Below are 14,390 nucleotides of genomic sequence, written 5' to 3' on the forward strand. Positions count from 1 at the left end.
GGGTAAAAGGATGTGTTTTCCTCATTAAGGACCACTAATGTGACAAGTGACACGGGCTCCATAATATGAGCAGGGAGGAGGAGCTCTAGCAAGCCCTGCTTGGGTAAAAGTGTATTTGACTTGGGTTCTGATCACTGCAATTTCTGTAAAGCATCCACCCCATTTTGCCATGAACCCGACTGCTCATGATACAGTTCCCATCTCTAAGAACATCCTGCGTCTGATGTTAGCCTAAGGGCTATTGATTGTGCTTGGCCAGCTCAAGCCGGCTGTTGGTATAGCCTCCGGAGCTGTCCCACCTGGACTGATCCCTCTCCCACCTGTATGGTTTTGCTGCCAATACTCTCCGCTCGTCCCGTCCTAATCTCTGCCACCCTAATGGCTCACTGTCATGGTGCCCCTCTGGCCATCTGTCTCTACTGACGGTCCACATTCATTTCAAAAACTGGAGCTAGGCTGAAAGGCCGGCACACTTCCCAGAGCCCCGCCTATGCTCCTCTGGGCCCACAAGCACAGAGCAGCCTGTATCCTCACTCGCTGTTTCCCCTTCCTCCTTATATTTGTCCTGAGCCATTGAATTAGGTACCGGTCAGCTCTTGGGTGATGGAATCATTCATTTGCCTCATCCCGTTCTCACCACTTGCAGATCTTCTTAAGATGTTTACTGATTTGGGCCAAGAACCTGTGCTTTAATTTGCAATTATTATGACTGATCTGATTGTACTGAATTAGAATGCTTCATTAGCTTAAAGTTTTCTTAAAACCATTAAGAACATTCAATACTCCTGGCTGCTGTTCACTATTCACTAAAGCTGTGGATGAATAAGCAACAAGTCATAAAGCCAACAAAAAAGTATTATCCAGATTCATTCGCTGCGGTTGTCTCTGAACTCGGTCTGCCAGAAGACCGATTTCCACTTGCCATACCAGATGAAGCAACCCTCCGTAACTTCATGCGTTATCAAATATTTTACTTAAAGTGACGTCTCATTTTCAAAGCAAGAACGAATAGAGACGAATCCTATTATAAACAATGCATGAACGACGCGTAGACTTCTGTCAGAACTTTTATTATTGCGGATCTCTTTAACGAAATAGTTTCGCTGTTTTTTTTAAGAAAAAAAAAAACGAAAGCATACAAAATTCTGATAGACGCCCCGACCACAGGTAACTCCCTCTACCGCGTATCAGCGGACTTTCAGCTCCGTGAGACGACATGTGTAAAGACGTTTTTTTTTTGAATATGTGAATGTGTGTGTCTATGTGTGAGTGTGTATGCGTGCGTGCGCGTCCCTCCTCCCACACTCGGCTGCAGAGCTGTACAGATGATCATGTGCTTCGAGCCCAGGCGAAGCAAAGCGAGACAGTTGTTAGAGACCGAGAAGCCAGCTTTCATTGAAAAGCTCCGTTATCGAGAGCGAGAGATCGGGGAGATAGACATTTCCAGTACGCAGGCAGACAACACACACCGTAAGCCCTGGGGAACTCTAGGGGAAAAGGGACATTCAAAGGCCTTAAGACACACGGTGAGAAGAAGGAGAAGACAAATTTTATTGAAGAATAAAACATTAAAAACCTTGGGCACTCGGGAGTTTATTTTTCCTTCTGACAAACTTGTGGGATTATAAAAGGGCACATTTATTAAGAAGACACTACCTCTTCCCCCTTTTTCGTTTTCTTTTTCTTTATTGTTTTTTAATATCCGCTGACAAACGGAGGAACAGAATCGCAGCACTGTGCCTAAGAACTGATAGCTCTACTGGGAGGCAGAACGGCTCTGCGTTGGCTGGGGCAGACAGGACAGCGAGTGGGAGAGACCCGTCGCTCGCGTTTTTACTCTATTTTTATATTCTATTTATTAATTTATACTACAAAGTATTTATTTTTTCCTTATTGATTTTATTTGGGGTTGCGTATTTTTTGGAATATGGTTGGGGAAATGGAAACGAAGGAGAAGCCGAAGCCGACCCCAGACTATCTCATGCAGCTCATGAACGACAAGAAACTGATGAGCAGTCTGCCCAACTTCTGCGGGATTTTCAACCACCTCGAGCGACTGCTCGACGAAGGTAAATTACGATCCGTGTGCGGGAAAATAAGGGGTGAGCATAGGAGATACGATCGGGACAGAGGGGCATCACTAGCGGATTCACCTATGATTTTAAAACGTTTCTACTCTTTCCATTTCGTGCAGACGTATGTATATGTGACAGCTTCTGTTTAACCTATGTTTAGAGCGGTGATCGCTACGGACGCGTGACTTCTTGAAAACAGTGGAAGCGGCTGTATACACCTTCGTTTAATTGACAAAAATAAATAAATAGCAAGTTTCATGCCGTGCTAAATTCTCGTGTTGACGGCTAAAGCAATGCAGGGCACTAACGCAAGACCACACAACGAAAATGACCGTGGTTTCATTCGATAAACCACGTACTGAAAGGACAAATAACACATCTCCCGAAATAGTTCACGCAGTGCCTACATATATATTTTGAAAAGATTTCTTAGACTATGGCTAAAAGGAATGTTGTATAAACATAATCACGCATTAATTAAAATATTTATCTGCAAGTTAGCAAACAAATCTGATGCATATCTATCAAATACAATTAATAGCATTTCCGACAGATAAAATGTAGCTATAGCTTATGTCTTGGAAATATCGACTAGACAACGACTGAGCCGGATTTATAATGATCAATATGAAACAGAATATTAAAATAACGTGTAAAGATAATGTCAAACTTTTGTGAAGAAAATCTTAATTACAAAAAGGGGCTAAATAAAATGTTAAAGCAGTAATTTTAAAATGTTAATGCGGGTTTGATTGTTAGTGTTATGTATTTTTCTCTGTTTGGCTTAATTAGCTGATTAAATACCATTTAATGCACACGACGACAAGTTCGAAATTTAGCTTATAAACGAACTGAATGCTCGCATGTACAGAAAATATCCTAATTATGTTACGCAAAATATGTCCACCGCAGTCCCTGGGGGGCCTTTCTGGAACTGGCCTTCCGCACGCTGCTAAGGGTGGGTCTACCGGATAAAACTTGTGGATAAGAGATCTCTTGATGCAGAAATTTGGAAAGATCGATGGGGCGAAGCTGGACTGAGCACCAGGGGGCTCCCAACAGTTCATTCCAAACGCTTCTGCTTAAAGGGAACCGAGAATTGCACACGGCATCTCATTCTATTATTACTTTATTAAGCCAATCTCCCAATAAGCTGCGTAAAACTCGTGGTCTGTTGAGAGCAGTTAAAGCTCCATTTTCTCGCTGTCAAATGCTGCCAATTTAGCAAACGACTTGGAAAGATGCCCCTCCCCTCCAAATCTTTTCACCCTTTGCTCCAAGAATAGCATTTAAGTTATTCTCATTCTGTCTTTGCCTCGGGGGGAAAAATGGCGTATTAGGGAATTATTTGAGCAAGCAATGGCCCTAGTAAGTGGAAAGAAGTGGAAAGTAACAGCGGGCTATTCGAATGGGGAACAAGTCGGGAGTAACTGCGCAGGATTTTATCTTGTGGTTGTCACAGTAAAACCCCGCGGTGTGAGGGATCCACGGGAATGAATCCCCCCCGTCACCACTCCCCCGGACGCTTATGTGTTACTGCTATTACGGTGTGAATGAATCATTTGCGTATGCCCTGGGGCTGCTTAAAGGGGAAGGGCGCTGTTGCTTGATTCGAGTAAACAAGTAGGCCTATATGTATGCGGAATATTGTATATTTTTTACATTTACGTTTGACTGATTAAGACTTGAATTACCCTTCATTATTATCGCCATGGGTCGCACTGACTTGTTAAAATATACACTGGGGCTTTGTGCTGAATGTTAAATATTTAGACAGCTATAAAGTCTGCTATAAAAAGTTATGACAAAAGGAGCTGCAGCTCTTGTTCTTGCGGTGGAGAGGCGCTGAGTGCACTGCAGGGGCCCACAGGACATTTAATTAATCTCCTTTTTGTGAATGCAGTTCAGCGGTAAAGCGGCCGCTCCATGCCCTGCTTCGTCGCGATGTCGTTTTGTCTGTTATATGAATCAGTGCTGTAGTGCTCTCAGGCGTTAGGCCAGGGACCATGTCAATGAATGGAGGAAGCTCCACACCAGGGCAGTGTCTAATCATGGGTGGCCTTGCTCGTGAGTTTCCGTCTGCCGTCTCAGACACCGGGCTTAATATACCATTTGTGCAGTGTGCAAGACGCCCTCTGATGACCTCGGCCAGCTTGCATGTGACACATGCTCAGGGGTTGCAGGGATCCTTCCCAAAGGATACGTGATATTTGCACACACACACACACACACACACACACACACACACACACACACACAGACACACATGGGTGGTAAATGTGCAGTCTGAGTTGGTTTACTAAAAGCCCATGTCAGCATGTCCCAACACTGAGCACATGATCAACACAAGAGCAAAGGAAATCAGACACAGTTCTTTTGGCCTTTTCCAGAAATTACTTTTTGGGTGGTTGTTAGCTGCTGAATAAATTAATCTACAACAAAAGAGATGTATGAAGGGCTCTGCGGTGCTCTCCTGGCACCCTTATGAAAATAACTCGACAGAACTCGCATGTTTCACTTCTCCTTTGTCTGCTTCTCTGGGTTTCTGTGCTGTGCACTAGTCACACCAGAATTTGTAAGAATTATTCAGGTGAAAATGAGACAGTGTCATGGAAGGCGTATCAGCCGTTACAGGGAGTGTTTTCAAATGTGATCACTCCTAAACAATCCCAGAGTCAGTGAAGTCAGAGAGAACAGGAAAACACACGCATGCGTGTGTGTACGCAGCTCTATAAGGGTGACTTTTCATGAGGGTGGTTTAAGGGGAATCTGTAAAAACGCATGCCGCGTGTCACTGGTTATTGTCTGACGGAGATGCATATGGGTGTGTTTTTTTGGCATTTCCTTTAGGGTTTAGCATGAAGCAGATTGACTACACGAGCTCTGGCTAGTGCGCGTTCACCCGGCTTCCGTTATGTCCAGATTACAGAGCAGTTCAGACACAATGGTTTCACTTCCAGCACCCAGTCTGCCTGACTCCTGGCTTTGAGCTCACATGTGGAACAACACAGAATAATGCTTTTTCAGCTGAGCCCTGCACAATGAATGCCCCCCCACCAACCCATGTGGTTTGTGTTTCTGATTGGTTGTGTGTCCTGTAATGGTTTTTGTGGGTATGTAAGTGAAACTGAGCTTGCACCCAGATATGAAGTTAAAACACACCATTTCTTTTTTCATTTTGCATAAAACATGGCATTCAGAGTTCATTCTCCAAAATGATTTAAAGTACAAGCCTGCCTTGTGGTGTCAGAATAAGGCATTTGTGATATGCATCCGATTCAAGGAAATGTATAGTGAAATGTGGTGCTATGAAGTGAACATCACATTTGGATGTGGAACATGGGTGGATCCCATTGGCCATTCAATGAGGAGAAGGCCATTTTAGGATGAATGGAAAAAGGGGCTAGTGCAGCTGAAGATTCACTCGCCTTTTTCCTCATAAGGCGTCCCATTTTTCTTTCTCTGTAGTCCCAGGCTTCTCAATCTCAGCCACCCAGGCCCATTTTAAACTACACACTGGCATTTCAGTCTTTGCTCTCTGTATGTCGAGGACAGCACTACATTTACAGACGTGTTTTGGTATTCTCCTGTATTCCTTAGCTTTAGAAAACCCAAAAAAAGGCCTTACAGAATACAGATCCTAGCACTTAAATCATACTGATAATATGGAAAAAGAAACTAAGATAGATTTAAGACAATGATTTAATTCATACCATTGCTCATATGATTACTCGCCTAAGCTGTAATTCAAAGCAGTGATGATATTTATCATCATCATACTCATTATTGTCATTATTAATATTTCAATGTAATCACTGCAGTTACTGTCTCCTGGAGAATGGTCAGTCTGCTTGAAAACGCCAAGCAGCCCTAGACATTTACTTAAAAATAGAAGTGAAAAATGTCTCAGTGTCCTTAGCCACAAAGCAATAGCATAAAGTTTGTAGTATGGATTTTATATTTTATTTCTTATAAACATCTAAGAATCATTCGTCTGCTATAGGCCCTCTGCTTTACCTCTAGCTTGCTATTATTTATGTTTTATCTCAGTTTAATAATAAAGTTCTCTCAGTGGTTATATTATATTAATTAAAATAACATATTTATGTTCTAACTAGTGTAAGACCCTCTGATATACCGGTGAAGATCAGGTGCACCCTGTAAGGTGGAGCTGTACCTTGGCCGACACCGGGAGGGATCGGCACAAGTCCCGAGGGTCACGCAGCCCGGTAACGGACGAGCGGCGCGGCTCTGCCGAGCTCAGCGTTATTCGGCCGGACGCCGTAATGAAATATTGCCAACAGCTTCATCGAAGGAGAGGCGTCCAATTTGCGTGTTGTTTTACACGCAGGGACTGTATTTTATGTCCTTTTTTTGGTGGGGAGGGGACACGTGACCGCAGTATTATAAAGGCTCAGCGTCAGGTGAGTATTGAAAAAGTGCTTAGTAAGGGTCACGGTGGGGAGGGGACCCTGTATATAATATAAAATAAAGACATTATTTACACACTGGTAGATAAATAAGTTGATCTGCGTTAGGCGGGTCATTACCGACTGTCACTTAAGTTCTGACACCCAAAAAGCCTTTATTGTCCCTGTTCTCTTTTTTAGTTGACACTGGGATTTTCTGAAAACAAAACATTTATGATACAATTATTGTCATGATATTTTGGGGTTTACGTCGGCTGTGAAGTCACACGAAAAACCGGTCGTTCCGCTTGATAATAGTTAAAAACGATCTCGAAGACGGTATATATAAGAATATGTGTAAAAAAAATTCCAGTCAAAACTGTGTGAAAACAGTCCATTTGGTTGAAATGTAAAGTTTGCTGACTAAAAGCTATCTCGCTGGTGAATTTAAACATACCTTGGTCCGGCTCGACGGTTGGTCGTAATGGCTTTCCGACCGTTCGAATTATAACTTATAATTTTTTTTCTGTGTGGATATACCGTAATAGCAGGGCATGTGAGAACACACCTTAGCCCTTTATGGTGCCGATGGAAATGGCTGAAAAGATAATATCGCGGACTTTGAGGGTATTACTGGTCCCTACAGCCTCCATCCGCAGACCTAAATCTACTGCCACACCGCCGGGAAGCGAAAATAAATAGGCGCCAGCAGAAAGGCGGGCTGCTATCGGCGGCCATCAGGATCCAGCCGGGCGTCGGAGTGCGATCGCTGGGTGTGTGATTGTGTGTGAGAATGCGCGCGCGTGTGTGTGTGAGAGGGACAGAGGGAGAGAATGTATGAGAGTGTGTGTGTTAATGCATGTAAGACCATCAGTGTGTTTGTGAGCTTTTGTGTGTGTGTGTGTGTCGGGGGGGGGCTGCCATGTTGACCGCACTGCAGTAACGAATGCCACACCTAATGCCGATGGAATGGCACGCCCTCACGGTGACCGGAGGTCACAGCATACGGAGACCAGCATATCCTTTGGTGCTGTTTTTTTTAGGGGACGGGGCGAGGTGTTTTCTGTGGGGCTGAACACACATTTTAAATAAATGAAAAAGCAGCTGACAGATTTCCATTTGGGGGAATAATCCCAGACCCCTTGGGGAAGGAGTAGCCATCTGTAACCGACTCACAAACAGAGCGTGAATCATTACATGTACAAGCGTCTGTGTCTGTGTGTGTGTGTGTGTGTGTGTGTGTGTGCGCGCGCGCACGTGCTGACTCGCATTCTTGCGCAGCCTTATGTTTCTGGGGTGAAGGGAGGATTGGGTGGGCGTCGGCTGGATGAGGTCATCTCGATGGCTCTTCCCAGTGCTGAGGTGATGTCATGGTGTGCTGCTGAACTCACGGCCTGCCGCCACCGTACCGGCCGTGAGCCATAGGCCACTTTGGGCGTGTATGAATGCATTCCCCAGCCCTGTTAGGGCACACGCCTTCTTTTTGCTGCAGCTGCAGTGAAGGCGATAAGGCAAACCACCTAAGGGGGGCGCTGGAGGGATGATGAGAACTGCAGAGACAGTAAGGGGATGTGGTCACAGGTGGGATGAGGGGTAGAGTGATGGATCAGGCTAGAATGGTTGACCAAGGTGAGTGACAGCGGCAAGGTGTCTGAACTTGCAGGCTTTGATGTTTGATGCTGGTGGCAAGATAGTGGTGTCTGCAGTGTCATAAAAGGTCTTTGTTTTGCCTTATCCTTTATATTCTGAGGAAATCACTTAAGTTTTTATGGCCACATGATGCTCGTTTGAAGCAGTTGGTGTTTTTTCTTTTCCTTTGGTGACTTCATCAAATAGGGAGGTGTCCCTCAATGTTACCCGAAAGGCCACACAGATGGCAGTGTAAGGCTGAGGTTGCCCTCAGAGATGCCTGCTTGCGTGTTTATCTTCACCCCGTGCGGCACTGAATGCTTGCTGTTGATGGCAGTCTATGGAGCTCTAGCCGCTTAGTGGTGCGTGACCGCTCTTGCCTTCCCCATCTTGGGTGCTCTGGCACAATGATGTTGTGATCTTCTCCCTTTGTTCACCAAGACGTTAGGCCTTGGCCCAGGCCGTGTCCTTGTCCATGTTTTCCATGTCCTATTGGTCAGGCAGAAAGAGGGCGGGGCTACGCATGACCAGCCACAGAACTGAACAAAGGAAGATTCTGGCCGTGCAGACTTAAGGGCTTGACAGATTTGTCTGAGTCCAAGTACAGTGTACTTTTCTAAATCATTCTCAAGACCTTAAGGGACTTAGAAAATCCATCCGTTTCAACCATAATTAGCCTAAGTAGCCCCATTCATCACATAATTGAAGTAATTAATTAATTCTGAACCAAAGTAGGGTGGGGGGGGGCGTCGGTAGCCAAAGTTAATTTATCCAGAATTAACTTGGATTCTGTCCCTGTGTTGCATTGTAATTCTCTCTCTGGATCCCCCCCCCATCTCCATGTCATAGCTGGTAGTCGTCTTGGGTGAGGGAGGGGGATCCAAATCAGAGCACTGAAAGTCTGTCTGAGGCCTGAGTGCAGCACCAAATATAGGCAGGATTGAACTGTAGATACACGATTTAATTTAAATTCGAGATAAAAAAATAACATGTTTGGGGCTTTTTTTTGCATAGACGGGAGGGAGCAGAGGAGCCTGCTGTTGCTGCAGGTTTGGGAAATGCCACATTGGCATTTTTTTCCCCTTTTCTTATACCGTTACTTGATTTCCATGCCTTGTGAAGTTTCTTATTCATTTACCTCTCTTGGGTTGAAATGGTAAAACTGCTACATCACTATACTAAGAGCCTCTGTTTTAAACGTGCTCCACCAAAGTATCTATTTTCTGTTTATGTAGATATTTTTGCAATATTTTTCACCACAGTAATAGAAACACCTGAACAGGGACATACTTAATGAATACATATATCAGAGCCATTGTGCTTCAAGTGAAACCGCAGTCACACTGACTTCACAGTGTCTTAGTGATGTGAGTCTCTCACCGGGGTCACCGCAAGGTCACGCCAGGGTAGCGCCCCTTACAGAGAGGTCATGGCTGTGCTCACAGACGACCGGGCTTTGTCAAAGCCACTCACAGGGACCTGAATGAAAGCCGATGGATTCCCAGTTGATTCTCATTAGGGTCATGGTGTCAAAGAGGTCAACACTAAGCTCAGAGATTCAATAAATAACATTATAGCTCGAAACCGGGTATCTGGAGGACGTTAAAGAGCAGCCTGGGATCTGCGGTGGTATACAGCTATGTTAATTTTTTGTGACATTTGTGTAAACAATTTATCTTGTGTTTTTATATCACGCATCAGTGTTTAAGACGTGCAGCTAAGCCGCCCCATGTGGATGTACAGCTTGCTAAATATGCACGTATTTGAGTGTGATCACAGAGATTGCCCATTATTTCTTAATCCTTACCAGGTGTGATATAAATCTTTTTGCCCTGCAGACTGCTGTGTCTTACCTTCAGACCCAAGTGCCTCATTTTCTAGGTTTTAATGGCTGGCTTGTAGACAACCTGCGCCCCTGTATATCAGCAGGCAGTTTACGTATCCTAAAAGTACTAATGGCCTCCTTCTCAAAAATGTTCTAAAGATTTCTAAAGCATGCATATATTCCTATAGTCAGAAGCAGAAGCAAAGGCGAGCGGTTATCATGTCATTCTCTTAAAGGATTTATCAGATCTGTGACTTCATAACTGTTGCGTTCTGTGCGAACAGGCGAGCGGACAAACAAGCAATCCAGTCGGGAAGGAAGACAAACGGGGATTTATTCCATATACAGGGGAGCACACGGGACAAACGTTAATGACAGATCTGGGAAACAGAGGTAGACGTGGACTGATATACACTAAACAGGCCAAAACTAACATCAAACAGCTGGGAACAATCAGGGTAGTAATACGTGGGTAATGAGGGGGCGTGGCACACACGAGGATCGGACGAGCCGGGCGTGACAGAACCCCCCCCCAAAGGCGTGCACTCCGGGCACGCCTCAGGGGAGGCGACGGACAAGACGAGACCGGGGACACGGGACCTGAAAAACAAGAACAAACATCAATGAGGGACCGGGAACAGAACAGAAACACAGAACAAGCACAGGGGCAGAAACCAAGACAGAATCTGACAAAGGACAGGAAACTCAGACAGACAAACCAGAAAAGGAGACACAGGGGGAACAGAGAACAGAGGAACAGAAGGACGAGGAGGGAACAGAGGAAGCACAGAGGGATGAGAGACGGAAACAGGAGGAACAAAGGGACCAGGAGGGAACAGACCAGGAGGCAGTAAGGGAAAGGATGGAGGAACAAAGGGAGACCGAGGGAACCCAAGCAGGCGAGGGAAGGCAGCCGCAGGGGCCACAGGCGGATGGGAGGCCGGATCTGGAGGGGACCACACGGGAGACAGACGGAGGAACCGACAGAGGAGGCGAGGAGGGAGCAGGAGGGGACACTGGCGCAGGCAAGCAGGAGGGGGAAGCCGCGGCAGGCGACGGCGCAGCCGGAGCTGGGGAAGGTGCCGTCCGACGCCAAGCCGAAGCAGGGGGACACGTGGCCAGCCGATGAGGCGTCGCCGGAGGGACCGCAGGCGGGCGGCGAGGCACCGGAGGGGGACCCAGAGGCGACAGCCGAGCCGGAGCCGCTGGACCCGCAGGCAGCCACCGAGCCACAGCCAGGGGATGCACAGGCGAGCCAGGGGGCAGGGCGGGAGGGGCCCGGTCCCTGCTTCTGTGACCTCTCCCTTTCTGGGAAACTGACATACGCGGACCAGGTCGGGCTCCACCACGTGGAAGCGATGGTGGAGGAGTCAGTCCATCATCAATGTCCTTAGGGGCCATCAAGTAGATCCCCGAGGGGTCCCATTCAAGCTCCTCTTCCTCCCGCACGGGAGGAGGAGAGACGGTCCCACACTCCGGGACCCTCTCGGGGACTTCGGGTGAGGATGGAGCCACAGGGACAATGGACGTATCTGTAGGCGGCACGCCTACTGCCGGGACAGGCGAGACTGGCTGGATGGGCGGAGTCTCAGGTGCGGGCGGGGGCGAGGCCAGCACAGGAGCCCCGGGTGTAGCTGTGGGCGGAGGCGGCGCCGGTACCTCAGGCGTCACGGCGGGTGGAGGCGGCGCCAGTACCTCGAGTGTAGCGGCGGGCGGTGCAGCAGGGGCCTCGGGTGGTGCAGCAGAGAGCTTGGTCGGTGCAGCAGCGACCGCCAACTCTCGGCCAGCAGGAGGCGCCGCAGCAGCGAACGCCGACTCGTGGCCAGCAGGGGGCGCCACAGCAGCAACCGCCGACTCGTGGCCAGCAGGGGGTGCTGACGAGACGGGCAGGATGGGCAGGGCAGACGAGACAGGCGAGGCAGGCGGCGCCGGTACCTCGGGCGTAGTTCTGGGCGCAGGCACCGAGTCGGGCACCTCGGCCAGTGCCTCCAGGGTCGGCGCTTCCCGGTTGGGCGTCGTCCCTTTAAGGGACCGCGGGATCCGCGGGATAGCGTCCAATGCGGCCCTGATTCCTGTAAAACCCAGGTGACCGCCCAGGGAGGTTGCTGGTGACGGCAGCAGCGCGGCTGTGGTAATCCCTGCTGGCTGCTGAATCGGGAGGGGTTTCTCCCGATATTTAGCGGGGAGAGAGGCTGTGGGGAGAAAGCAAGCCCCCAAGAAGATCGTCGGGGCTTCTTCCTGTCCTTTTCCCTTGCGCCTCTTCTTTCTCCGGCTCTGGCGGATTGGCTGCGACGGAGTCGCCCCAGATAGAGCGAGCGACTGGAGCCGTCTCTCTGTTACCTTTTCCGTCAGCAGCCGGAGGTTTTTGCGCACGTCTGTGAGGATGTGCGCTTCCGTGAGCGGGGTCATCTCCTGCAAGAGGGTCCCACTCCGGCTGGCTAAGTCCAGTATGCCGGGCTCCTCTCGGACCTCCGGCTGGTTTAACCAGTAAATTACCTCTTGCAGCAGGACGATCCTCTGGTCATTGGCCTGCTGCGGTGAGTCGTTGCAGAGATCAGTCATTCTGTTGCGTTCTGTGCGAACAGGCGAGCGGACAAACAAGCAATCCAGTCGGGAAGGAAGGCAAACGGGGATTTATTCCGTATACAGGGGAGCACACGGGACAAACGTTAATCACAGATCTGGGAAACAGAGGTAGACGTGGACTGATGTACACTAAACAGGCCAAAACTAACATCAAACAGCTGGGAACAATCAGGGTAGTACACGTGCGTAATGAGGGGGTGTGGCACACACGAGGATCAGACGAGCCCGGCGTGACAGTAACTTTGATTTAGAGTTCATAGATTTTATGTCATATGACTCTTCTGCAGAAAATGTCTTAGTCAGGGTTGACCTGTCAAAATGGTAACTAATAACACAGAATAACCACAACAATGTAACAGTCAGTCTTTTTCAGATACAGGGCAAAATTCACAGTGTAGATCTCTGACCTTTCAATACATCCCTTTTTTGTGTATTAAACAATGAGTAGCACTTCCAAGTGAAGCAGGTTGTCTGTTAATTCCAGCATTGGGATTGATATGAAGGGATTTACAGTAACTTTTGCCCTCCGTTTATTTGCGGGAGGGGTGTTGACTTCCCATTTAAATTAACATGTGACCTTTGATTTGGCTCGTTACAGGACATTAAACCCTTATTAACTCCTTAACTGTGACGTGTCAGGTTTCACATGGTCATAGCCGCCTGCGGAGGAGTCCTGTTAGCTTCATTAGTGTCGCGGAGCTGCCAGTTGGAGCCAGTCCGCTGTACTCGCTGCAGAAAAATCTGCATAAACAAACACACATGTTCATTAAATTTGTCAACGGGATCAGTCAGCCATCTATAAGCTCTGTCGCAGACCCTTTTTGGGGATTGTGAAGTCAGCTTCAATGCTCTTGTTAATTTCAAAAAGCAGGTTTTTAAATGCTTTCACCTGCCTTTGATATTCTCACTGATGCCACCAGCCTTTGGGAGGGGCTGTGATCTGTGTGTTTGATGGTGGCCCTTGAGACCTGGGAAGGCACCATGCAGGTGGGCTCTGTGGTAGCTCCGCGGTAGCAGCAGGTAGGACCGCGGGGTGACCAGCGTTTGCAGCTCGGAGGCGGGTAGGCCCATATGTTGCCTGAGGCCTTGGCCCCACCCACCCCTAGCCCCCGGCATCCAACAGAACACCTCGCTGAACTGATAGCCGTGGAGAATCATCATTTCCTTGTTCGGCAGTTCCGTAGGCAGAGCTGCACAGCATGCACAGACACACACGTTGCGTACAAACACACACACACACGTAATGTAAATGGACACATTCTGTATAAACATGCCCACGTATACTGCATAAAAACACCCGCACGTATGTGTATAAATGCATGCATGTTCACACACTGCATGACTAGGTCCCAGGGGACCTAGTAGTGACTCAAACTGACCCAAAGGCCAGCCACTCTACTAGCTTCACGTTTCCAGGGTCCTGCGGGCAGTCAATTAACCAGGCAGCAGACAAGCCACTTCTGAAGTTGCTGTCTTGCTCTTTTCAAAGAGGGTTGGAAGCTCGCTGGTGCCTGGTGAATGGGTGTGCATTTTACACGGTGCGGCAGAGCTTTCAAACGCCCAGCCTGAAACCACTGATCTCAGGGCATTCTTAAACACATGCTGTTACATCACATCCCAGGAACTGGCAGCCTCACTTTACCTAATTCCATTAATCTTTGACGATCTTCAGAAAAAAAGGAAATGCACCAAAGAACATTTTAACCAAACAGCCGACCTTCTGATGCAATTACACAATCAAGCTACGTTTCTGGGATTGCTTAATTAACTGCACCACAGAGGTGCCACATTTGTGTTCCCTTCTTGTGTAAAAATTAGCACTGAGGTGTCGGCATACCGGTACACGTCTCTTCGTGTGAAGGGTCC

The 14,390-nt window shown here is 47.9% G+C and overlaps 1 protein-coding gene across 6 annotated transcripts in view; it reads left to right on the top strand.

Annotated features, from left to right (window-relative positions):
• Positions 1–1,240: 1,240 nt before the first annotated feature.
• Positions 1,241–14,390, top strand: part of LOC111848800 (KH domain-containing RNA-binding protein QKI) — a 58,440-nt gene continuing 45,290 nt past the window's right edge. For 2 of the 6 annotated variants that reach the window (XM_072709741.1, XM_072709742.1), the window contains exon 1: positions 1,243–2,069. In XM_072709741.1, the coding sequence (XP_072565842.1) occupies positions 1,928–2,069 (142 nt within the window). In that variant the 5' untranslated portion in view covers positions 1,243–1,927. Of the gene's footprint in view, positions 2,070–6,275; positions 6,500–14,390 lie in introns of those variants that run through there. The other 4 variants (XM_072709745.1, XM_072709740.1, XM_072709743.1 and 1 more) reach the window with 4 other exon arrangements.

This window comes from Paramormyrops kingsleyae, chromosome 3, assembly GCF_048594095.1.
Source record: "Paramormyrops kingsleyae isolate MSU_618 chromosome 3, PKINGS_0.4, whole genome shotgun sequence".
Classification (NCBI taxonomy): domain Eukaryota; kingdom Metazoa; phylum Chordata; class Actinopteri; order Osteoglossiformes; family Mormyridae; genus Paramormyrops; species Paramormyrops kingsleyae.